The sequence below is a fragment of the Antedon bifida genome, chromosome 1, assembly GCF_963402885.1.
Source record: "Antedon bifida chromosome 1, ecAntBifi1.1, whole genome shotgun sequence".
In the NCBI taxonomy this organism is placed as follows: Eukaryota; Metazoa; Echinodermata; class Crinoidea; order Comatulida; family Antedonidae; genus Antedon; species Antedon bifida.
In genome coordinates, this window is record NC_136226.1 from 15,177,125 (window position 1) to 15,202,630 (window position 25,506).

At 33.5% G+C, this 25,506-nt stretch overlaps 1 protein-coding gene across 3 annotated transcripts in view; it reads left to right on the forward strand.

Annotated features, from left to right (window-relative positions):
* Positions 1-37: 37 nt before the first annotated feature.
* Positions 38-25,506, forward strand: part of LOC144844110 (ubiquitin carboxyl-terminal hydrolase 37-like) — a 38,675-nt gene continuing 13,206 nt past the window's right edge. For all 3 annotated transcript variants that reach the window (XM_078700842.1, XM_078700850.1, XM_078700858.1), the window contains exons 1-9: positions 38-173; positions 13,249-13,451; positions 17,724-17,877; positions 19,108-19,196; positions 19,766-19,938; positions 20,930-21,000; positions 21,315-21,624; positions 21,932-22,060; positions 22,945-23,073. In XM_078700842.1, coding sequence (XP_078556968.1) covers positions 13,278-13,451; positions 17,724-17,877; positions 19,108-19,196; positions 19,766-19,938; positions 20,930-21,000; positions 21,315-21,624; positions 21,932-22,060; positions 22,945-23,073 — 1,229 coding nt within the window. In that variant the 5' untranslated portion in view covers positions 38-173; positions 13,249-13,277. The remainder of the gene's footprint in view (positions 174-13,248; positions 13,452-17,723; positions 17,878-19,107; positions 19,197-19,765; positions 19,939-20,929; positions 21,001-21,314; positions 21,625-21,931; positions 22,061-22,944; positions 23,074-25,506) is intronic.

Consider the following 25,506-nt stretch of genomic DNA (forward strand, 5'->3'; position numbering starts at 1 on the left):
CACGACTCGATCGACACACACATGTTACATCGACGATCGACTACGTACTCCACCAGCGGCGCGAAACTGGAAACATAATACTGTATTCATTTGCTTGGCACCTAAACAAAACAGTTGTCCATGCTTTTTGTTTTGCTACAATAATCAGAATGTAATGTTTCATTTAAGAAAAGGTTGGTATATGAACACATAAAATATGTATCCACCGTTTTGTGTTTTACCTAGGCCTAGGCCTAACGTATCATATCAAGCTTTATTTGTTAATATTATTTTTCAGCTTCCCTCACATAGCCTACAGTCGACTCACACTAGCCTAGCTAGGCCGGCTAGCCTAGCTGGATGCTAATCAAGTCGCCCCTTACAAAGTCGCCCCATCGCAAAGTCGCCTCGACACAGTCGCCCCATCGCAAAGTCGCCCCAACACAAAGTCGGGGCGACTACGTAAAACAATTTTTATTAATAAACATTCAGTTTACTAATTATTAGTATTTACTATTACAATGAACATTTGATTAATAAGCCCGAAAAGGCAATCCCATCATTATCCATTATAAAATTGTATCATATCACCAAATATGTCGTGAAAATAATGATGTGCGTGCGTCCGTGTATTCGTCGTACGTCCATGTACGTATTATTCCGTGCCTCTTCACTGTCTTGTTTAATTTAAAATTAAATAACACCCGATATGAGGATATTTATTGGGTTTGTTAATTAGGCCTAGATTGTTTTACCAAAAGGGTTGAATGAAAGGAATTTCTTCAGTAAAATGATCATTGTGCTGTTGATTAAAAGGTGAATCACAATTTCTGAAACCAATCGCAGGCCTTGTCTTTTAAGGCGAGTGAGTGCTATCACTCACCTAACACAATGAGTAATGAGTATTTAATAGGTGCTAAACACTGCCGTTACGTAACCCAATTAGCAAAGATTACAATGTTTACTGCCCGCGGTCAATTTTGGTGTAAGTACACATGCGTATTAGGACGTCCCAATACTTTTGCTAGGCGATGTGCGTTCAAGCGTGAAAGGTGTACTATACTGTTTGTAGACCTACTGAACTTGTATTCCGACCTTGTTTATTAATATAAAAAGCAGTGCTATTCTACTGGATATCTTTTATTAATAAATTAACAATACGAGTTTTATACGGCACCAATAAAGGAATTATATTTATATGGTTTACTGTGTACTAAATGTTGGTAATTTCTCCAGACAACTTATCATGAATCATGATGGATTAATGGGTTTAATAAGGACAAGTGGTTGTGCCAGCGGGGGGCTACGGGGGCTGTATCCCCTCGTCGGAGAGCCTATCTCCCCCACTCCCCCGTCTGGGAAACGTGAGTACTTTTCGTCGGGAAATATGATATACAGTAAAAATCATTCGCATTCACTTCGTATAACTTCAGCGCCTAGAAAAACCGCGACGTTCCATTTTTTTTAGTACGTCGGAGCATGCATATGCATGCATTATTGTCAGCGACCTAATAAACAATGAATAGGTACGCACTTGTCCGGCGGTTCCCTTTCTACGAATTGTTTAACATTGGGCCTGCTCCATTGCGGTTTACGTGGGATATGTTCCATCCAGGGACCAGAATGTGTACTGTACTAGTTACTTTCCAGGCGAAGTTTACAGCCGCGTCAGTCGTGTACTGTGTATCGATGTACGCAATACAGCAAAAGGGTACGAATAATGTTGGCGATCTATTGTTCGTATGTCCGATTTTTTAATTTTACGATTAACCGCTATGTACCGAACTGCACATAATCCTTTTAAACAATGGCTTATAATTACAAAAGAGCATAGACTATATTTGTAATTGAATTTTTAACCAACACATATAATTTGTAGTTGTTGTTACGGGTTGATACTTAACGAATATTCTCGTAGTACCATTTTATACCATATTTTATAATAACGACTATCCTAAAACTAATTGATTAATTTCTTCTTTAATAAAATATTACTACTGTTTCTAACGTTATTACAATTATTAATATATTAATATAGACCTACATAAAAAAACCTATTGCTATTATTATTGATATTGTTTATTATTACTATAGGCGTGCCTATGCCTGAACCTATTAGGCCTACCGGTTACGGTATGCACTAAATATGTCCATCATTATGGGATTAAATATTATCCTTATTTAGGCTATTTATTAAATAATAATATATGTCCAAACAAATGCCCTATGTAAAACTTACTGTGCATAGTACAGTAAAAGAACAAACAGTATTAAAAATACAGTATAAAACAATTCAATTTAACATGGAAATTAGCACCTTGACTGCCAAAAAGATTGATATTTCTGCTTTTTGTTTTGTTACACACATCTCTGTACCACAAATCGTTAAACGATATATAATTTAGTCCTACAATTTCACTGAACTCTAAGTATGTGATCGTAAAAATCATATATTTTATGATATTAATATCATAAATAATTTAATTATACAATATCATTCTGGACTAAAATAGAAGAATTTTAGTTTGCTAAACGGTCATAATATAGACTGAAACATAAATTAAATGTCATATATAGTAATAAAAATAAGAAATTGTGTCGTTGGAATTCTAATATACGTATATTTTTTAATATTCATGAGAACAAATTATATAATTTTTTTCATGCGCGCACTAAAATATGATTTTAAAATAAGTTGGAGTCTTTAATATGCTACAAAATGCACTAGGGTTCGTAAATTAAAAAGTTGCTTAAACGGTAAAATTTCGATTTACCAAATGATACATCTATGGCTTGATAAAAAATATGATTAATTTGTTAGCTGGTATAAAAACTGCGATATCTCCGTGAAAATTTACTCGATTTTTAAACAGTTTTTTCGAGAAAAAAGCAAGAACAATGAACAACTGCACAAAGGTCATGCTTCACTATGATGTATTAGAAACTACTGCGTAGCCTCTGTTTACTTTTCATGTCACCGATGTCATGCCTGGCTTCTTCCTTAATTAGGGTGTTATGTAATCAGAGCCGACTCAGCAGCGAGCTGCACGGGTAAACAGGATGTTCTTCAAAGGATCGTTATGAGAAGTTTATTACCCTATGCTTAAGCACTACCGCACAGCGTGATACTAATTGGATTAACTGGATAGCTAGGCCGTGTTGTGCCTCCTCTTATTCTTTACTCCATGATTTATTTCTAGTTTAAAATTTGTCTAGGCCTAGGCCGTTTAGTCTATGCCCAAGCTAGTGGTCAGGAGATCATCATCCCCACTGCTGGAGTGCATGGAGAGCACCCTGCACATGTTTTTGGTACAGAGAATGTGTGTAACAAAACAAAAAGCAGAAATATCAATCTTTTTGGCAGTCAAGGTGCTAATTTCCATGTTAAATTGAATTGTTTTATACTGTATTTTTAATACTTTTTGTTCTTTTACTGTACTATGCACAGTAAGTTTTACATAGGGCATTTGTTTGGACATGTTTTTACCACTAATTTTAATAGAAGGCGCTTTTTTCCGAACCTTCTCATTTTCGAACTTTTTTTATTTACAAACGCCTCTCAGACCAAGGGGTACGTAAATGAGAAGGTCGACTGTATTTTTTATTTCTTCATTTTGAAAAGTCATAACCATAATAATATTAAATTAGATTTAATTCGTCAGTATGACGAATTATAGCTTATGCATTGATTTAAATAAAGATAATTGATTTTTAAATAATATATTGATTGATTGATTTTCTCAGAATCTTTAATTATTTATAATATATGACAGGATCTTGCTAATGCAAATACAATAGCCGGTATCACAATCCGATCAAAGATCCCTCTGCATATAATGTCATAAATCACATTTGTTACATAATAATAAAGACATAAGTTACTTTTTATCTAGATTTCATTATAAATCATTATTGTGTATAATCTATAATAAAAAAAATTGTTTCGTTTCCCAAGGTGAGATTCGATATCGGTACCTTGAATGCCGTAGACATGGAGTACGTTTCAGGCAATTTTAAGCGTTTAAAAAATTGCCTGAAACGTACTCTAATTTCATAGAAAATAAATTTTGACAATTTTTAGTGCGCGTATGCATGCGTTATATGCATTACTCACGTAATTGTATTGCCATATGATGAAATATGACCTGAAATTTATGAGTACCAAATTTTGTTTAAAAGTTATTCATGCTTGTGAAGATATGATTACAAACATAATTTTGTTAAATCGCGAGTAGACCGCGTAATTCTTGATTGCGCACCTTGAAAACACATCGATTCCTGGCCATAAGGAATATACTCTGGAAAATTGACGTAGCTATATGAAACCGATATCAAGATAATTGACGAACAAAATAAAAATAAAGAATAAATAAATAAATAAAGATCCTGACAGAATCAATAGATATGCATGATCAGGGTTCTCACCACGCCGGTCGGCCCCGTCCGGCACTCAGAATTTCCGACCGGCACAAACAGGCTCCCGACCGGCACAAATTATTAGATCTAAGACCTAGCCTAGGCCTAGACAAAATACCTTGTCCTTAACCTTAAAAAAGCCAAATCTGTGCTATTATCTAACATAACAAAACAATAGCCTTTCAGTTCACCCCTTTGTCTCGCAAACAAATAAAACGTTGAACAATACAATACAAAGCCGTCGATAACCAACAACGCCCAACGAATCTTGTTAGGGTGGTGTTTATGGCTGATCGGGCACACCACGTACATAGTGGCTTGAAGCAAATACAGTACTGGCAAATAGCCAATAGTACACGTGTGTGAAGTGTTTGTGTCGACCGATCTCTTGATGAATGCGAAATTAAATAATTAGAAAATAAATAATAAAATTATGCTATATTTATCATTTCATTGCATGCACATTAGTTATTATTAGTATATTATTAAAGTTGTTTCCAGTTAGTTACTGCCGGCACTCTAAATTGTCCTGGCACTCTAAATTGTCAGAGGACGGCATTCTCTTGCCGACCTAGAAACTCCTTCAAGCCTCCTAGCAACAACATGGTACATTAAGGGATCGTATCATTGAGACTTTAACAGGCATATTCACCACCATGTGGTGTTTAGTTAACAAACCATGGAATTAAGATGATCCTTGAATTCACTAGCTCGAACTCCAAAAAGAACTATCGACATAGAAGAGGAGGTAAAAAAGGTAAACAGTTTAAAAAACCATTTAAAGAGTCAACTCTTAAAATTGCCTTTAATAATGTTAATCATCTCAGACCTAAAATGTATGAAGTTTCATCCTTTCTATATAACAATAATATAGATATCTTTGGTGTCGCAGAGACTTTTTTAAGAAACGATATGACAGTCTCTGTTAATGGGTATAAATGGTTCGGTAAAAATAGGAAGCTTAAGAATGGAGGGGGTATTGGCCTATTTGTGTCTAATGATATTGTTGTACTCGATGAAAACTTATTTGAAAGCAATTTAGATGAATATGAAAGGATGTGGCTAAAAATGAATATTAATAACAAACCTTTTTATATTGCCGTTGTATATTTTCCCGTCGAGGGAGTTAACAAAGAGTTGACTGCAGAATTATATAATCAACTCTTATTAGAAATTTTAAAGATAGAAAATATTAACGAAGAGGATGACCCCTCTATCCTGATAATAGGCGATTTTAATGGTCGGATAGGCAATGCAATTGTAAATGGTGATAGAACTTTAAACTCAAACGGAATTAAGTTACTAGAGTTCAGTGATAATTCTAGTTTATCAATATTGAATCGTACTATCTTCTGTGAAGGGAAAATAACATGGGTAAAAGGTAATCAGACCAGTACAATTGACTATATGCTCTCTTCTAAATGTATTCTTAATAAGATTAGTAAGCTAATTGTAGACGAACTTAGGCATTATAGTATTGGTAGTGATCATAACATGTTGATCCTAAATTTAATTAATAATGAAAATAATCAGTATAGTTTAGGTGAAAGAAAGAATAAGTCATTTATTTGGGATACACATAAAGGTCAAGATTATTCTGCTTACCACCAAGAACTGAACTTAGGATTTGATAACTGGGATGTTATTGTTAACAACTTCAATAATGTTAATGACATTTGGGAAGCATGGAAGTCAATTGTTATTTCAGCTGCGGTAAATGGAATTGGAAAGAGAGTAATTAATAATAAACATAAACCATGGTTTGATAAAGAAGCTGATATTGCAATAAAACGTAGGAAAAATGCTGCACGAACGCATAGAAAGTACATCAAAAGAGAAGATAAAGATAATGCTACTTCAGAATTTTTATGGAATAATTACCTGGAAAAACGTGCCGATACTAAAATTTTAATTAAACAAAAGATTAACAAGAAAAGAGTCGATAATTCAATTAAAATTGCTAATAAAGGTGGACCAAGATGTAAAGATTTCTGGAAAGCCCTAAGAGGCCCTAAACATAAACAGGAAGTGGTCAGTTGTATTAAATCACCTTTTTCGGACGAAATTATTACAGAAAAGGTTAAAATGAACCAAACAGTAAAACAATACTGGGAAACTCTAGGAAAAATGCATATGAATATGTCTGATTGCATCTCACTTAACACGTCGATGTTTATCCAGAAGGTACGTTCCGATCTAAGTTCAGACAATCCTAATAATACTAATATTAATGATAATAATGCAAATAGTAATGAACACTCGGAATCATTCCTACATAATATCAAATTAAATATTAATACTGTTTCAATTGCTCTTGCACATGCCAAAAATAATAAGGCGCCAGGACCAGACGGAATTACAAACGAACTCCTTAAAAATGGGGGTGTTTATATTGAATACTCTCTTTTGTTTATGTTCCAAAGAATTATCGAACTAGGAGAAATTCCAAATGAATGGAACAAATCTACTATTATCCCTATTTTCAAAAAAGGAAATAGGTTAGACTTAAATAATTATAGAGGTATTTCGTTGACTTCCTGTATATCTAAGATTTTCAATAGGATTATTGCTTTCTCAATAACTGATTTTCTTGAAGAAGGGGATGTCCTTTCGGAAGTACAGGGAGGTTTTCGCGCACAGCATAGGTGTGAGGATCACATTTTTACATTAAAAAGTATTGCTGCCTGCAGATTTGCAGAAGGGAAAAACACCTATATGGCCTTCCTGGACTTCCGAAAGGCATTCGACAGTGTATGGCGAGAAGGGCTACTAAAAGCTATATGGAACTGTGGTATTAGGGGTAATATATGGAAACTTATTGACAAATTATATAAAAATGTTGAAGGATATGTAAAATTTGGAAACATTTCTACTGATTCATTTGTAATCGATCAGGGAGTTAAACAGGGATGTACTCTATCTCCTGTACTCTTTTCCATTTTTATTAATGAATTTAAGAAGTTGTTAGAGTCAAATAATGTTGGTGTTAAGATCCAAAATAAATGGATGGGTAGTCTTTTCTGGGCTGATGATGTCGTGCTAATTGCCAATAATGAGCATGACCTTAAAAAGATGCTTAAATTAGCAGGTGATTTTTCAAATGATTGGAAAATTAATTTTAACTATGAAAAATCAAAAGTCTTGATTTTTGGAAAAAAGATAAATAAATATAAACAATGGGATCTTGGCAAACATCACATCACAGAAACAGACACCTACCAATATCTAGGAGTGCTAATATCAAGAAATTTATGTGAACATCCGCATATTGACAATGTTGTTAAAAAGGGTAATAGATTAGTTTCATATGTTAAATCTATAATTGATAATCTTGATGACTTTGACAGAGTATATTACGGAAATATCCTATGGAAAACAATAGTTTTACCTTCTATTAATTATGCTTGCTCTGTTTGGACTGGAGGGTCCAATTCAGATATTGAGAGACTGGAACGGCTTCAAATGCAGATGGCACGATATATTTTAAAAGCACCAGTGTATACACCCAAAGTGGCCTTATATGGAGATTTAGGATGGATACCCTTAACCGTATCTCATAACATATTACAACTAAAATTCTTTGAACGTTTAGTCGGGTTAAATGAAAAACGATGGCCCAACCTATTGTACAAGACTATGCTTAATTACAACACAAAAGAATTACGATTTAAATTCCTTAGTTGTGTACGAACCACTTTCTGTAGATTTGAATGCATGCATATTTTTAACAATGTTATTAAAAATCGCACTATGGAAAATTGGTTTAATTTACTGAAACAAAATATTTTAGATAATGTAAATAATCAATGGTCAGAGGACCTCGCATCTAAAACGTCGCTATCTTTTTATGCAAAGTTAAAATCAAAGCCGGATCTTGAAAAGTTTTTACTTGATAAAACAAATTTTAATGGTGCCCGTCTTAAATTTCAAGCCCGTTCCAATACTCTCCCTTTAAATTTTAAATTAAGTAAATGGACCGTGGATAATGATGGTCTCTGTTTATTGTGTAACTCTGGAAATATAGAGGACATATCTCACTTTTTATTTAGTTGTGATGCATTACAATGTGTAAGAGAAGAACAGCTAAATATACTTAAACAAGACTTAATTTTTCATAACGAGTTAGATGTTTGGGAAACATTCTGCACCAGTAACAATGACGAAAAAATGTTATATGTTCTGGGGACGGATACACTTCCCCTCAGTAATAATGTTCTATTGAGTCTTGACAAATTTTGTAAAGTATACCTAGCAAGATCTTGGAAAATACGAAACAATCTTATACAACTCGCAGATAGCATGTAATGTTTTTGTTTTGTTGCGGTATAGAGATCTTTTTATTTTGAGTTTTTAATATTACTATTTTTTTTTTTTTTTAAATTTTGGTACAATTTTTTTTTTTTTTTTTTTTTTTTTTTTTTTTTTTTTTTTTTTTTTTTTTCTCAGTTACTGTACTACTTAAAAATTGTTTGTATTTCTTTTCTTTTTAACTCATTGTATTTTGCATAAGTGCCGTACGACTACGATAGCGATCGAGTCGGCGGTTGATAATTTTATTTTGTATCTGTTTGTTTTTATTAATTTGTATCTGTTGAATGTCTATCTGTATATAGAACGCACCGTGTATGAACGGGTGCCACCGTTGTAAAGGTGTAGTTTCAATAAATTATTATTATCAACCATTGCATCATGCACTGTGTGTGAGCTGCATGCTTTCTATCCAGCTGGCTGGGCACAGCGGAGACCTGTGTAGGGGAATACCCTGTTATGTCAAGCAAACAACTATGCTCTGTGTACGGCTTGCTCCATAACCACGATTTCAGCCAGGGAGATGTAATCTCCCTGGTTCAGCAGTTATCAAATAGAATTTATCTTGTAAATGTTAGTGTTAGGTTGTTATATTTTATTTTAGTTAATTTTGCTTTGCTTTTTGCATAACATATAGCTAGGTAGGGAGGCTAGGCCTAGGTTAGCAAGCTAGCTAGACACTAGAAAATGCAACATTACATAAATACATACTAGGCCTAGTCTATTGAAAAATAAAAACAAGACAAAAATTTTTTAATCAATTTTATATTTGGGGGGGGGGGGGGGAGGAGGAAGACTGAAGTCGTAACCCCCTCCCCCCCGGGATTTAATCGCCGACCGGCACTCCTTGCATGCTGGTGAGAACCCTGCATGATAATGCATATAACCTAATAACAATAGACATATACTTGTCAATAAATGCAAATGATCAATAAGTAGCCCATAACATTCATTGTCTTACATAACGCTGTTTGTTTTAACTAATGTATACGATAGGCCTACTATATCACTTTTATACATTTATTATTATAATCTTTAAAAAATGAGCTGTATCCACTTGTAGGTTGAAGAAAGATTCGTAATTGTGGCTTTGGTAACTAATTTTAAAATCATATTTAAACAAGAAATATTTCTTACAAAAACCGCTGCTTGCTTGTTGACGTAACAGTTTTAAAGATATTTGACCCCCTGAAAAAAATTTTTTATTTCAAATTTGTTTTTAAAAGTGTCATTTTATTGTCACATACCGTAGTTCCCCGGGTATAATCCCACCCCCCTTGTACGTGAAATTTGCCCGAATTTTGGAGGTGGGACTATACCCGGGGATTTCCCGCTGCATGAACTGAAAATGACGATATTTCTTCTAGCTACGATTTAGGCTATCTAAAAGCTATATTCCGATGTAGGCCTAGCAATTAGACGGCCAGGCCATCTAGGCCTAGGCGGCCTAATTGGTCTTACCTGTGCTATGCCTACCGTATAGATTTTCCCCGAGATTTCTACTTAAAAAATACCCTAAAATGTGATCTAGGCCTAGCTTCCTATCGACATGAACTCGATCATACGAGTTCTTCATGTTCACCCACACGCTCGAGCTCTCTGTGTAAATCGCATGTTGCTGCATGTGACACAAACTCTACTGCACAAGCCGGTCGGTATAGAGGGCGGTGTTTTTTTGTTTTTTTTTACGGTAATCAAGCATGCACAGTAGTGTGTAAACAACAAGAAAGAATGTACACGACGGCGAAAGGATGTACAGAACGTGACGATCGGGGCATGCTAGCCTTAGGTTGTATTCAACTTAACAATGTTCGATGAGTTTTAAGTCAGCCAAATTCAGAGAAATTACTCTATTTTTTTGGTGAGAAATTGACGTCGTCCTAGCTAGCTACAGTAGGCCTAGGCCCACCTCTGGCCTAATGTTAAATTATACACTGGGACTTTGCCCGGGGATATGCTTGCGTGCGAAGGTAATCGTAAAGTCGGGGGTGGGATTATACCCGAGGTGGGATTATACCCGAGGAACTACGGTAATAGTTATTCACATTAACCAAACAATTATTTACCTGAAAAAAATGTAATTTAAAGCAAAAAATACTTACATTGTCTGGCAGACAATGGTTTTTGTGTTATAATTATTATGTTTCTTTTCTGTTTTTATACATGAATAAATATTATTTTTTTGTTACAGAAGTGAATTACTTATAAAAAATATGTATATTTATATTATGAAATACTTTTGTATTTAAAGTAAAATACAACAAGAATTCATACTTTAATATGTCATAATTGTGCAATTGAAATTAAAAAATAAAAAATACTGAATCTGCAAAGTCATTATTTATTGAACAAGATTTTACAGATTACTTTCTACATGCATCTATAATACTGTATTATCAGCAATTTTTCATAGGGCCTGTTTTTGCTGCATAAAAATAACCGGTTAAAATCGGTGTGAATAAATTAAAATCGGTGTGAATAAATTAACTACATTTTCTTGCGAGCAGAAACAGGACAAATTTGTGGTAACCGGTTAACTCTTTCACTGCGTATACCCGGTACTACCGGGTATAAACAGACGTCGTTGAAATACGTATACACGGTAATACCGGGTATGGGCAAAACAATGATTTAATCGTATTTGCCTATAATATATAGCACCCTCTATATTTGTTCGATGAACTTGAATATTTCTGCAAGTCATTAAAAAATTTTTCCAGCCAAAAAAACGGCCCTCTATAGTTGTATTATCGTCTTGAAAATCATGCGCCCTCTATAGTTATATTATATATAGTATAGTATATATAATAGTATTCTATCTTGGAAAGTTGTTTTGAGTAGCGTAATGGCGGCCATTTTGAAAGTAACCAACATTTACCAGCCCCAATAGGGCAACATTGTGTTTATCACAACACGCAAAAAAAAAAATTCTGAAACAATAGTTAGTTTTTGTACTATAGTGAATTTTTGGGAAATGTCATTATTTTCACGATTTTGCCCCAAAACTTTGATTTGTGCATAATTTTTATAAAACAATAAAAATAATTCAATTTTTTTTAATATTTTTATTTGTTATACATATCTTCATCAATATCCAGTTGGAAAAACATATTCCATAAGAATTTCTTATAGAAAATATAGTTTTTATTATTGATTCGATAAAAAACACGAAATCCAAAATACATGTAATGACGTCACATGACGTCATCAATATGCAAATGACTTTTTTTTATATACCTAACTGTAGACTAACCCTTTGCCCATCACACACCACAAAAATAATTACACAATTATCTCAATTAGTATTTTTTTGCAATTTATTAAAATACCATATGTTTTTCTTAAATATATATTACGCACAGAGGTGGGAATAATGCTCCGCAGTGAAATATATATATATAAATCCAAAGGCAAATTACTGAAAAAATGACAATGCTGTGGGTATCAGTGGCTGGATCTCAATGGAGATACAAAAAAAAAAGAGAAAAGCTAAATCAAAACGATAAGTAAAACAGCCAGAAAAGTTAGCAGAGCTTTCGGGCAACACTAGCCCTTCATCAGTGCAAGTGAAGGAATTTGGATAACGTCATAGTATAAGAGCTGGATATATATATCCAATCTGCAGACAGTACTGTTTCGATCTTATTAGATCTCGTCAGTGCAGCTCAGGTTTCGAAACCGCAGAACTGGCACAATATATAGGCTGAGCCAGGTATGCGGGACATGGTACACTGATTATGAACACAAAGAGTGCACAAGCTCAGCGAGCGTGCTTTGCAAAATGCTAATAGTATTCACAACAAAAATGCACCGTTTTATATATATATATAAATCCAAGAGCAAATTACTGAAAAAATGACAATGCTGTATCAGTGGCTGGATCCCAATGCAGATAAAAAAAAAAGCTACATCAAAACGATAAAGTAAAACAGCCAGAAAAGTTAGCAGAGCTTTCGGGCAACACTAGCCCTTCATCAGTGCAACTGAAAGATGAGGGGGTATCAATTTGATCTCTGTTGCGCGTGCGTACAACTGAGGACTAGTACTGTTCTGCCGTACCACGCCGAGAATGCTATCCAATCGAGTTTGAACAATGCCATGAAAGCCCCAGTGGTCTAATGGTTAGGGCAACTGCATATCAAGCAGATGGTCCGAGTTCGAGTCTCGGTTGGGGCGACTTTTTCTCATTCTCACAGATTTCCTCATCTTTATCGTTTCAAATTAATTAATTCAATTTCAGTGTATCACCGGGCGGTTTAGAATTAATGTTCTTTGCCTGCTGTGTTTATATATATATATAAACACATTAGGCATCGAACATTAATTCTAAACCGCCCGGTGATATATTGAAATTTAATTAATTAATTTTAAACACGTTTTTTAACTTTAAAGATACGTCACTTTTTGAATTTTCACGAACATGTTCAAATCGCGGTAACGAAAATCCGCTTCATTGGGATACCTACTGACATACAGTAGATTAGTAAGCCTTATCTCTGATAATTAGCAACAATAACTTACGTTTTCTTTTTTTAAATTTTCAAGATTGAAATTCAGGGCTGTGTTTGACCAACATGAATGTTACCACTGGTCAAGTTCTTTATCATGTGTATGGTCAAGTATGCTACAGAAGCATATCATATGGCCAGCAGCCGTGGAAAGATGGAGCAATTGAGATAACTGCTAATAGTGATGAAGTAATCAACTGCATTGTCAAACCTAATTATGGCCACAAACAGAATTTTAAGGTACAACGTATAATTGTTATTTTTTATTGGTTTTTTTTTCAATTCAATTCAAAGCAACATTTATTTTCTCCTTTCATATACAAAACAGATTATCAATGAACAATATTTATATGTAAACAAAATTTTGAAAGAAGAAGGTACACGCCCAGAAAGATGAAAAACACATCTTGTGGAGGACGTACCTATTACAGACACAGACAATGAAAATTTTAAAAAAAGAAAAAATAAATAAAAAATAAAATTGACCGAGGAAAAGTTAATATTTGGAAGTAAGGTGACTTTTAAGTTTAGATAAAAATGATTTGCTAGAAACAGAGTTTAAGATGGGGAGTGGCAGATCGTTCCAAAAAGTGGGTCCGGAATACCTAATGTTGTGTTGAAAGTGGTTGGTTTTATGGGTTGGAATATTTAATTTTGAACAAATACGGGTATGATGATAATGAATTAAAGAATTTGGAGTGAACATGGAGCAGAGATGTTTGGGAAGGTTAGAATTAATAGAAAAAAAGATGAACGAGCCTTGTTGGGTTAGATTGATATCGGAGACTTTGAGAAGATTAAGCTTTGAAAAAAGATGAGATAAATGAGACAGGGGTGGGGCGCCAGATATAACCCTGATGGCCTTTTTTTGAAGAGTTTGAAGTTTTTTAATACTGGAAGGATAAGAGTTGCACCAGACAATATTGCAATAGTTAAGATAAGGCAGGATGAGGGAGCAGTAAAGAATACGAAGAATGTTAGGGGGTAAAAAAGAAGAAAGTCTAGTGATGATGCCAAGACTTTTGGAAATTTTATTCTCAACAAAATTGATGTGATTTTTCCATGAAAGTCGACTGTCAAGATGAACTCCTAAAAATGTAGCAGATTGGACTGAGGGAATATCATGATTGTTAATAGAAATGTTATAGTTTGCAGTATCAATGTTTTTATTTTCTGAGGGGTCCCAAACAGGATGAAGTTACATTTTTTGTGGTTAAGAGAAAGTTTGTTTGCTGAAAAGTATTGAGACATGAGGGTCAGATTGGTATTAACAGTATTAAATAAGGTTTGAATATCAGGGTCAGAGTAATAAACAGTGGTGTCGTCAGCATATAGAAAAAAATTAAGAATTGAAGAAGAAAGATATATATCATTAATATATAGAATAAATAGGAGGGGGCCAAGAAGAGAGCCTTGGGGAACACCACAAGTAACAGGGTTGAAGTTGGAGACAGAGTTAGAATACTTGGTACTTTGGAAACGATTGGTAAGGTAACTTTTGAAAAGATCATATGCGGGCCCTCTGATTCCATAGTGGGATAGTTTAAATAAAAGTATATTGTGGTCTATTGTGTCGAATGCCTTTGACAAATCTATAAAAACGCCGATGGCTAGATGACCACTTTCAAATGCGTCAACAATTTTGTTTGTTAAGTCAATGAGAGCCATGGGTGTGTTGTGACCTTTTCTAAAGCCATATTGATTTTTGTGAAGAATGTCATGTTTTGAGATAAATGAAAATGTACGATCGTAGATTACCCTTTCTAAAGCTTTAGAGAAAATAGAGAGGACAGAGATGGGGCGATAGTTAGAGAAATCAGATTTGCTTCCAGATTTGTAGATAGGGGTAACGCGCGCAAACTTCATCCTGTCTGGGAAAACACCCTTTAATAAAGCAAGATTAAAAATATGGGTAAGTGGAAAAGAAATGAGATCGGCAATATGTTTGATGGGCTTAGTTTGGAAATCATCAATACCGAGTGATTTGTTGTTTTTAAAGGTAGAAATGATTTTAAAAACTTCGGCCTCATTGACTGGAGTAAAGAATATTGAGTTAGGGATAGGGTTGGGTAAAAAGTCTTTAAATGATCTGTTACTATTGGGAATGTTATTAGCAAGTGAAGGGCCGATTTCAGCAAAATATTTGTTAAAGGCATTTGAAATTATATTGGAATCATTGGTCAACTCACCTTGAAAATTGAAAGAAGTATTTGTATGTGTATTATTTGATTTATTGAGCAGGGAATTAATTGATTTCCAAGTTGCCTTAATATCATTTTTGTGTTTGAGTAACGTTTTGTGAAAATGATTTTTTTTTGCAGCTTTAATTGTAGTATTTAATTTATTACGGAATTGTTTAAAGGCTGTTTCATTTTTTTGGGTGGGACAATGGATAAATTTAGAGTACAGTTTATGTTTGTGTTTAATTGAATTAAGTAGGCCATTAGACATCCATGACTTTAATTTATTATTTTTTTTTTCATGTTTGAGGAGAGGAAAGTGTTTATCATATATTGATTTTAATATAAGTTCAAAGTGTGAATAAGCCTTATTTGGGTCATCAGTGTTAATAACATCAATCCACTGTTAACCCTTGTGATTGTCAAAGATCATCTTTTTTTCTTTCGTTTTCTGTAATTTTTGTGTCTTGTGTAGCGTATCTCTAAAACTTATAAACATAACATTTCTTAACTTCTCAACATATCGTCATTCACGTGAAGTTGTGCAGCTAACATTTTCATGACGTTTACAATTTTTTAAACATAGGTCGAAAACGAAATAACATTTTAAATTAAAACTTAGCAAAAGTGTAATTTATATCATATGCTAACTTTCTGTTGAAAAAAATGGCATTCTTCACAAAAAGTTATGTGCGCACGCGAGTTTGAAAATTAGAAATGCGAAAAATCAATTTCTAATCAACTTTCTATGCGTTTTTTGTCATTTTAAGCATATAAAAATGTCCATGCACGCGCGCATGGTGCGCACGTAGCGTCAATAACATTTTTTTGCGTGCTTTATGTTTCTTCAGCCTTTCTAGTAATTTTGCTAACTTTTAAACAATTTCGGCTTAAAATCACGTCATACGAGCACATTGAATTGTACAATTATCGCGCGTTTCTGATGAATCTGTCAAAATTATGCCAGTCATAGTTTCTAAACAAAACAGTGAAAGTTATTTTTATTACATATTCTGGAAGTTGATGAGTTGTAGATATCGAATCGTGCATCAATATGGCTAACCGGACATTGTGACGTCATCATGGCCACCCGAATATAAAATATATGATTTTTGTCTCTTTTGTCATAGCTCATCACATTTAATAGAGCGCATCTCCACTTATCCATTTTCCCCCAGATTTTTATATTGCCTAGGTCAATCAATTGTCTTTCGCATGATTTATCATTTTTAAATTTTGATGACGTCATCATGTTCAAAAGCATGAATAATTTGGGTCACTTATTTTAATCATTACAGTAAATTGCAATATGTTATACAGTAGCTCCTCAGAATGAAAAGTGATACTCATTATTAAAACGTTTTCTGAAAGCTGTTGAATTGTAGATACGAATTCATGAAAAATTTTGCGTCATATGGCCAGTTGAATTATAAAAGTCGTATTTTCATATTTTGCGTCATAGTTCATGACATTTAAAAGAGCACGCATCCATATTCTACGTATCTAAATTTCTTCAACATGTTAATATGTTGCTCAGATAATTCCCTTCCAAAATTGCTATACGTGTATCATTTTGATGACGACATCATGTTAAAAATTGGAATAAAATGGCGGTCCCATTGTTTTCACCTATTCTGCACTGTATGTAGTATGTACAGTATACATATAGTGTATACTGTATATATACTTAAACACACCTACTTCAGGGATGAGATTTATCCACGGATTTCCGCGTTTTTAAGTATTATTGTGAACCTTTCGATATTATTTCAAATCCGAAGAGTTTTTTTTTTCCGGGTTGGTGGGGGTGTTAGACACAGTCAAACGATCGATTATCGCGATCTGAATTTTAAAATATAAATGATTTTTTTTTTCTAGCAAACTGTTGCCTTTGTTGGTGGCGCTATTGATGAATTAGATTTAATTGTCCACCATAAATAAATTAAATGTGTTCTTCTTCAAGGGGTTCATGATACAATGTAATAAACTATGTAAAAGAATTATAAAATATTTTAATAGTTTTATCAACATTAAAATGATTAATCATTTTCTGTGTGTATATTAGCAGACCTGTTCTGCTAAACGGTATATTTTTGGTAGCAAAAAGGTCATAAGAATAAATAAAACCACATCAACCACAACTGTTGCATGCTACACAGGGTGCAGTCAGTGGGTCCCATGTACGATCGGGCCCATAAAGAAATGGCACTGATACTGTACATGATACATCATTAGATACATTTTTCTGCCTATTAAACACACATTATGCCAACTGTGTTTTAACAGCATTATATTTGATTCAAAGATAATTTGTTTTTGTCATCTTTCACAGTTGCAAAGATCTGGAATGGGTTCTCTAACACTCAGTGGTCCAAATCTACTGATAGATTTAAAAGGACGGGGAACGATTAGAGTGAAAACTTGTGATGACGTTAATCGGGCTAAACTTCCACAAGTTAAAAAGTTTCTTCAGAATTTCAATAACGGTAAATTTTATTATTGACAATATTTGTAAGCTTTTGATTTGAGAGATCATTCTATGTTTCAGCAGAATTTGAAAAATAAAGTACTTGAAGTATATACTGTAACAAGATCGTATCAATCCATGGTGGGCACGACCTTTCTGTTACAATGCATGTACTCTGTACTAAATAAAGTAAGCATTGTTGTTAGACCATACCCCAGGCATCATGTACTGTACCTTACTTTATTCTCACTAAAAGCTATAAGAATACAACGTCCTTTGTGTTTACCGACAGTAGTGTACACGATAAAGCTGATAAAACGGCCATGCGTTATTAGTAGTATTGGTAGTAGGCTCGTGAAAGTGCTTGTATTACTGTATTTTGCATAATCAAACTGAAAATTATTTGCAGCATATGCCCAAAAGTTTCTGGTTTGCTTATCAGCAACTGTGTATTGTTCCACTAGTATGAGTAGCTTTAAAATCAAACTGTAAACATCAAGTCTATAGGCTGAGTGTCGAAGATACCGACACTGTAGAAATTTCCATTTGTTATTAATAATTATCATCCTGTTATAGTTACCAGATTGTTGCCTTGTTGCCTTCCAATCTTAAAGTCTAGGGTTCCAACCTAGTACCAGAGTTTCCACAACTCTTTCAACTCCACCCCTTAAGGGGTCATTCCGTACCAAATCACCCAATGGGTTTAACCCGTCCGACTCGGATTTTAATGAAAATTGGTATACATGTTCGTTGTGCACTCTCATGGCGAAATCTCAAATTTTAACGAAATCGGACCATTATTTTCGGAGATATGCCACACTCAAATTTGACAAAATTGATAAAAACGAGTGCGGCCGTCGACCTTCAAACCCTAATATCTCCGCTTATAGTAACCAGATTTTTATAATTTTTATAGTTTTGGAAAGAGCATTGAATAAGAAATCTAAATTAAATCTTTTACTTTCCAATTTAGACAATAAAAAAACATGTATGAAACTTTGACCTACATTTTGACCTTGAATTTGATCTTGTGGATGGCGGACAGTTTGAATAATTTTTTGTAAAAATTATCTTCAATATGTTAGGAACAACATATAAAAAAATTATAGATGTAATATTTCTTATATCAAAATAATACTTATTTAAAGTTTACATGTGCGAGATATAAAACCAAAATAATGACCCATTTATATGATGAGTATAGCATTTATTATGAGTACTGTATAACGTTTCTGCATTATTTCTTTAGGTAAATTAAAGACTAGTGAAAATCGGCCTGATGTTTCATTCCACCTTTCACCGACAGGTCACCTCATACGGGCTGATAATAACTACAAGGTAATGTATTCTTTATTTTACAATTAGGTTTCTTTATTAAACGTGATCTGCAAAAAAATAGTTGTTGGGTGTTCTCTTAACGGGAGGTAACAAATACGCTGATTTTATAGGAAACAGGCATGGATGTCAGTTATGGGAGTTGTCTGCTGGATAGTGGCAAATATTTTGAAATAGGTGGATTGTGGAGGGGTGCATAAACATGTTGGATCCACCTATTAGTAATTTGAATTTTTAATTACACTTCATTAATTAGTTAATATGCATTTTTAGTGTTTTATTTTATAGTACAGTTCTGCTTGTCCAATGATGGCTAAAACCCTGGCCAGGTCTCCTGTAACACCTCACCAGTTATATTTTTGCAGGCAATTCCTTTAAATTGAATCGGGCCAATAATTACCATGAAACCATTGTTATTAGAAAAAATTCTTGGTTGACTGCTAGCAGAAAGAAGAAAGAACTATTCTACAGTACTATGTTACCATTTATTAATAATATTTTAGTAAACTAATGAATAATTTAATGTTGTCAATACTGCATTAATTAAAATAATTATACTTCGAAATCATTAGACACCAAATAAAGAGCATAAGCTAAGCCCTAGAACACCCATTGGGAGACTGATGCATGGTGGGACAGATAAGATGAATATCACCGACTTTGAAGATAATTGTGCTGAATCACTATTGTTCACTGATGTAACTGAAGAAAAAGAGCTAAATAAAGAAAATGTTCATCATAGTAGGTAAGCGTTAGATAGGTATTAATCAACAGAGGCAGATCCAGCAGTTACAAACGCAAGCAAAGTGCAGCATTGGGACTTTAGACAAAAGGAGATGGTAATCAATCAAAGCATGACTTACTGTTACTTTTAACGCTAGGGTACAGTCATGAATTTTAAATATAATATATGGTTAAATCAGTGTTCTCCCAATATAGAAATCACCAAATTTCGGCAAAGTACCGAATTATTAATACTAGATAAATGTACCATAACTAATTTACTAAAAAAACTGTACTGCTTTGCCTATCCAATTGAGTTGTTGCTCTCGGTGTGGTTTTTTTAATGGCTAGGCCTAACCTACAGTACCACTAATAGATAAGTGTTTTATGTGTAATTTTCTTACACTATACATAATTTTTAATGCCAGTTGGAGAGTCTTGCTGGCAAAACATGCTTCGGGAGAACACTGTTAAATGTACATAAAATAAATATGTATATTCAGAAATTATTACAGTAGTTAGGTAGTTTAACAAATGTCATACCATATCCGGTGACTCCCTGGAAACTGAAATAAGTGTAAATAAAGTTGGTGTGTATACAGTGGATAATTTCTACTATAGCACCAAAATAAAAATCTGAAATTGAATATAAAAAAAACAAGAAAAGTAAAATTCCACTTATATTACCTATATTTAGTCATCTGATAATATTTTTTACTACATCATTTATTTTACCTAGTTGTTTAAAAATTTACAACATTTGTGTACAAATGAATAGGGATTTTATTATGTAATTCGATCCAACCTCTCCGACCCCAATCAAGCCCCCCCCCCTCCCATCTGTTAAGATGCTTTCTTTCAACAAAATGATAGTAGCACAATAAAAATCCCAAACATTATGAAACATAGGGCAAATTATAGATTGACAGTTATTAGAATTTATGATCAATAGATATTTTTTGTCCGCACCTGGCCTTTAAAGAAGATATTTTATTCATTTATTTCATTTCAAGTGTATACCATAGGCGTATAGAATCGAGCAGTTCACTGTTTACAAAGGCACGTGAAGAAATGAAGTCCAAAAGTAAGTAAATAATTTTTTGTTTCTTACCAAATTGTTCGCGATATACTCGGTCTCAATTCTCTAAAATGTGTATTGTCCCCAAAACATGAAAATAAAGATAAATTTGAATAGGCCATTTTGTAGTTTTAATAAAATTATTCACTTTCACCAAAAAGAAAAAAAAAATGATTTCGCTTATAAAAAAGACAACAAAAATTAATGGTTAGACCAAAATCCTGTTGGCTTCTGTTTTAAAAGTTTATGTTATATTAAAATGGCTTATTGAAAATTAATTTTTAGGGAACTTTTAACTAAACCTAATGTATATTTTGTAGGACCAGCATATACAAAGTCACCATCGCTAGCAAAGTCAAAATTGTATGGCAAATCCCCGACGTCTGTACATAAGTCGTTATCCTCTGCAACGGCGCTCTTTCCTTCAAAGTCAAAATCGTTCGCAAAATCTTCACAGTCGCCGTCATCTGATATGTCGCCATCAAAGTTTCGAAGGTGGCTAACTTCTATAGACACACCATCGTCGGCGTACCCTATATCGCCAGCGTACACTCCATCATCTTCGTCTACACTTAAAACGACATCATTTTACAGTAGAGGAAAACAAATGCTTCAAGCAAGTTTTCTAGAGTAAGTACAGTTACTGTTTTAAAATGTATAAACACTGTCAAAGTGTCCCTCTATTAGTATTAAATTGATTGAGTTAAAACAAAATAGATTATGCTATTACTACCCAATTCACAGTGCTGTATCTCCACATACAACAATATTTGGCCAGTATCATCGGTATTACAGCATCTCATCTAATTCAGCGGCGCCGAAACATACCGCACGAGTGAACTTTAGCAGAGTGAACCCATGCATCTCACGTGCTTGTCTGATTACCTTGCCATTACAACATAATCACTCTTTTAGAATACTTTGTTTTTATTAACAGATCTGTTCCTAGAAAACCACAGCTCTTAAAAAGTCCTGTCAAGAAATCTCGTCTTAGTGACTTTTTCAAAGGACGGCAAGAAAAGCCAAAGCAATACACATCCAACTTGAACAAACCAAAACTTAAAGGGTAAGATTTATTTCATTTTTTGTCTTTAGGATTACCAATAGTAAACTAATCACTGTCTTACAGTATCAGATACAGGTAGGTGGTAATCCCCCTGATACAGGGGCTATTTTGTGAACTGGTTCACCAGGTTAACCCTTGCTCGTCTTGAATGATGAACTTGGTTCACTGGACCTATGGTTTATAGTTCTTATATGAGAAGACTTGTTCCACCACCATAGTAGGGAGCGAGTTGGCCTAGAACCCATGCCGATATTGTTGGCTATTTAGGTATGGTAAACAGCACCCCTTAACTGCTCAGGCATTTGCCTCGCCTGTGCGTTACATTAATATTTGTATTATAATAATGTATTGTACTGATTTTTTGTACAAATTTAAATAGAAATGGTAAAATGCATGTAGTGCCTATATAGATATACACAATCTTATTCAGGGGACACTACCAAAAAAACAAAATTGTCCAGTTAATATGGGATTTTGCGGGAAATAAAAAATAACAAATTATATGAAATTATGAAAAATTAAGAAGAATTGAAACTTTACTGACATTTCACCAACCAACCAAATAAAAAATGTCAAGCCAGAGAAAATATCATAAATATTTTGATAATCATTTTTGTATTAATAACGATATAAATAAATATAATTATTTGGTCTTCTTTCTTGTAGGGGTTGAATAAACCATTTGTAATTTAATAATAAAATATAATAGTTAATTATATCTCAACCGTAATAGTAATAGTAACGATTATTTTATTTACCTGACGTTTACTATTACTATTACGGTTGAGATATAATTAACTATTATATTTTATTTGGAATACCAACCGAATGCTTTTTAATGAATGTAATTTAATAGTATTTTCCCCAATCTTTTACTTTTACAGATTTGCTAATCTAGGCAACACGTGTTACATGAATGCAATACTTCAATCTTTATTTAGTCTGCACACATTCGTAGATGATGTGCTCAACACAGACATTTACCGGGAAGTGCAGAGGGGAAGTTTATATAAGTAAGTGAAAAGTGCATCGCCAGGTAATCTTAATTTACCACCAGACTAGCAGATTTCTGTGGCTGTATTCACCAATCACATTTAAGTGAGATATTTCCCTTAAATATTAAGTATTTCACTTAACTCAATAAATATTTAAGTATATACTTAGGTAGGAGATTTTTTAAATTTTAATGGTAAGTTTTTCCCTTAGCCTAAAGTGTGAATGGTTAATACGGCCACTGCTTCCAAAAATAATAATTATGGGTATTTGTTAAATCTTGAAAGGAATGAAATTATTTTGCACATGAAGACATGAATTCCTATTAGAATTAGACATTATTAACCTCCGCCAAGGAGGTATATGTAATCGATCGCGTGTGCTGTTTGTTTGTTTGGTAGCCGAATTACTCAAAAAGTTATTGCAAGACCAAAGGGAAAATAAAGATAGATATGTGGTCAAGGACCACTCCATTAAATTTTGGATGCAATTCGGACCACGGTCCCATTTCCGTACCACTTTTTAGTATTATTTTCAGACCTGCTAGTGTTAAAAGATAGGACAGAATTTTCAAAAGCCGACGAGCAGTCTTAAAGTAATAAGTAAATTGAAATTGCATTTTCTCCAGAACTAAAAAAAAAAACTTCATTTTTGTTCAAGAGTTATAATTTGTGATTTGTAATTTTAAAACATAATTTAATGCAATGTTTTTTCGATAAGAGAAGTTTTAAAAAACCTATTTCTTTTAAAATTCACCCGTTTGTTTTTGCCATTCTTGTTCTATTGTTAATCAACTGAAACTATTGTTAGTTGAAAGGCTGGTTACATAACCTTTACACCAAACTCGAATAGACATGCTTGTGGTTAAATTAGCCTAAATCACACACAGCATTAAGAGACACACAACAAAATATATGTTACCTGATCTCGCAAAACCCTACTTTTGTCGGAAATACTCATTTTGTATTTTTTTATATATTTGGATTATTTTAAGTATAAGCTTTGCAATGGTGTTTATTACGTAAAAATTGAGTAAATATTTAAAAAGTTATTACATTTTAAAAACTTACAAATCATTCAATTAGTTTACGAGAAAATCACGTTTGAAGTTTGCAATGAAATTCTTTTTGATATGCGCTGAAAACTCACTCCGTAGCAACGCAGTATTTTGGTCTAAGGCACAATGATGTCATACCAGGAAGAGTGTGCAATATGTAGCAGCGTGGACATGATGGTCAATTTGACTGATTTCAGGTGCCATTTTAAATTTAACCTATTTACTCACTCGAATTAACTATTTTGCACTATTGAAAAGCAGCATTATAAAGTCAAGCTTATTTTAACTGGTTTCGGAAGTGTTTATGATATCAACAGCGAAGAACCAAGCAGGCCTAGGTAGGCCTACTGTTGGGTGTTCATCAGGCCGTGTATGGCAGCGGGGCATCGACACAGGGGCTAGCATTATTAGTAAACTAGTCTAGACAAGTTAAGCGCCTTGCAGAGTCACAGCTAATTGCTAGCTAACATTGTATTGACGATTACATTTGTTTTTTATAAATAACGTGGAACTGGAAAATTCACTGTGATGTTTGGGCTTGAATCCAATGATTGAAAAAAGCATGTAATATGAAAGGACTGGACAATAAATTAAATATATAATTAAGAGCCGATTGGATGTATAAATAAAACTATTTATTGAAAATAATAATCTAAATTAAATATATAATTAAGAGCCGATTGGATATATAAAATGTATAAATAAAACTATTTATTGAAAATAATAATCTAGGCCCAGTAGGCCTACATCCATAAAAATATAGAAAATACAATTGAATTTATGACGTGAATTGTTTTTGACTATTGACTATTTTACTATAGAATAAACGAATACAGGTAACAGCTATTGCAGAACACTTTACTTTGAATATTAAAATCGTTTTTATTCCAATTTACGACATGCTGTGTGTAAAATTAAAATATCTCACAAAAATGAAAACAACTTTTTATTTCCGTGTGTGGAGCGTAAAACATCTAGCGTGTTGACCAATAACGTTTGTTATTGCGATGATGCGCCATAGCAACACACACAGTTTGCTGTTCCAGAAACTTCGAAGACTTCATAGTAAATCAAAGTTTTCATTGGTTCCTTTTTTAAACTCCGCCCTAAAACTTCCATATTTGGAATGTCAAATGGATGAGCTTTGATGTGTGACCTTTCAACATTGTGCAGCAAACTGGCGATCAAAATGTTGTCAAACTCGGCCACTTTCAACTGAATTTACGCACAATTTTAGCATAGATCGTGAATAAATTGTTAGGCTTGAGGAAAATACATGCTTTTAAAACTCTCTTTTTTTCATAATTTTAATTAAATTTTGGGGGTTTAAATCAGGTAGACGTATTCTTAAATAGTGAAATATTTTGAAAATGCAAAAACATGTAATCTTCCAGGG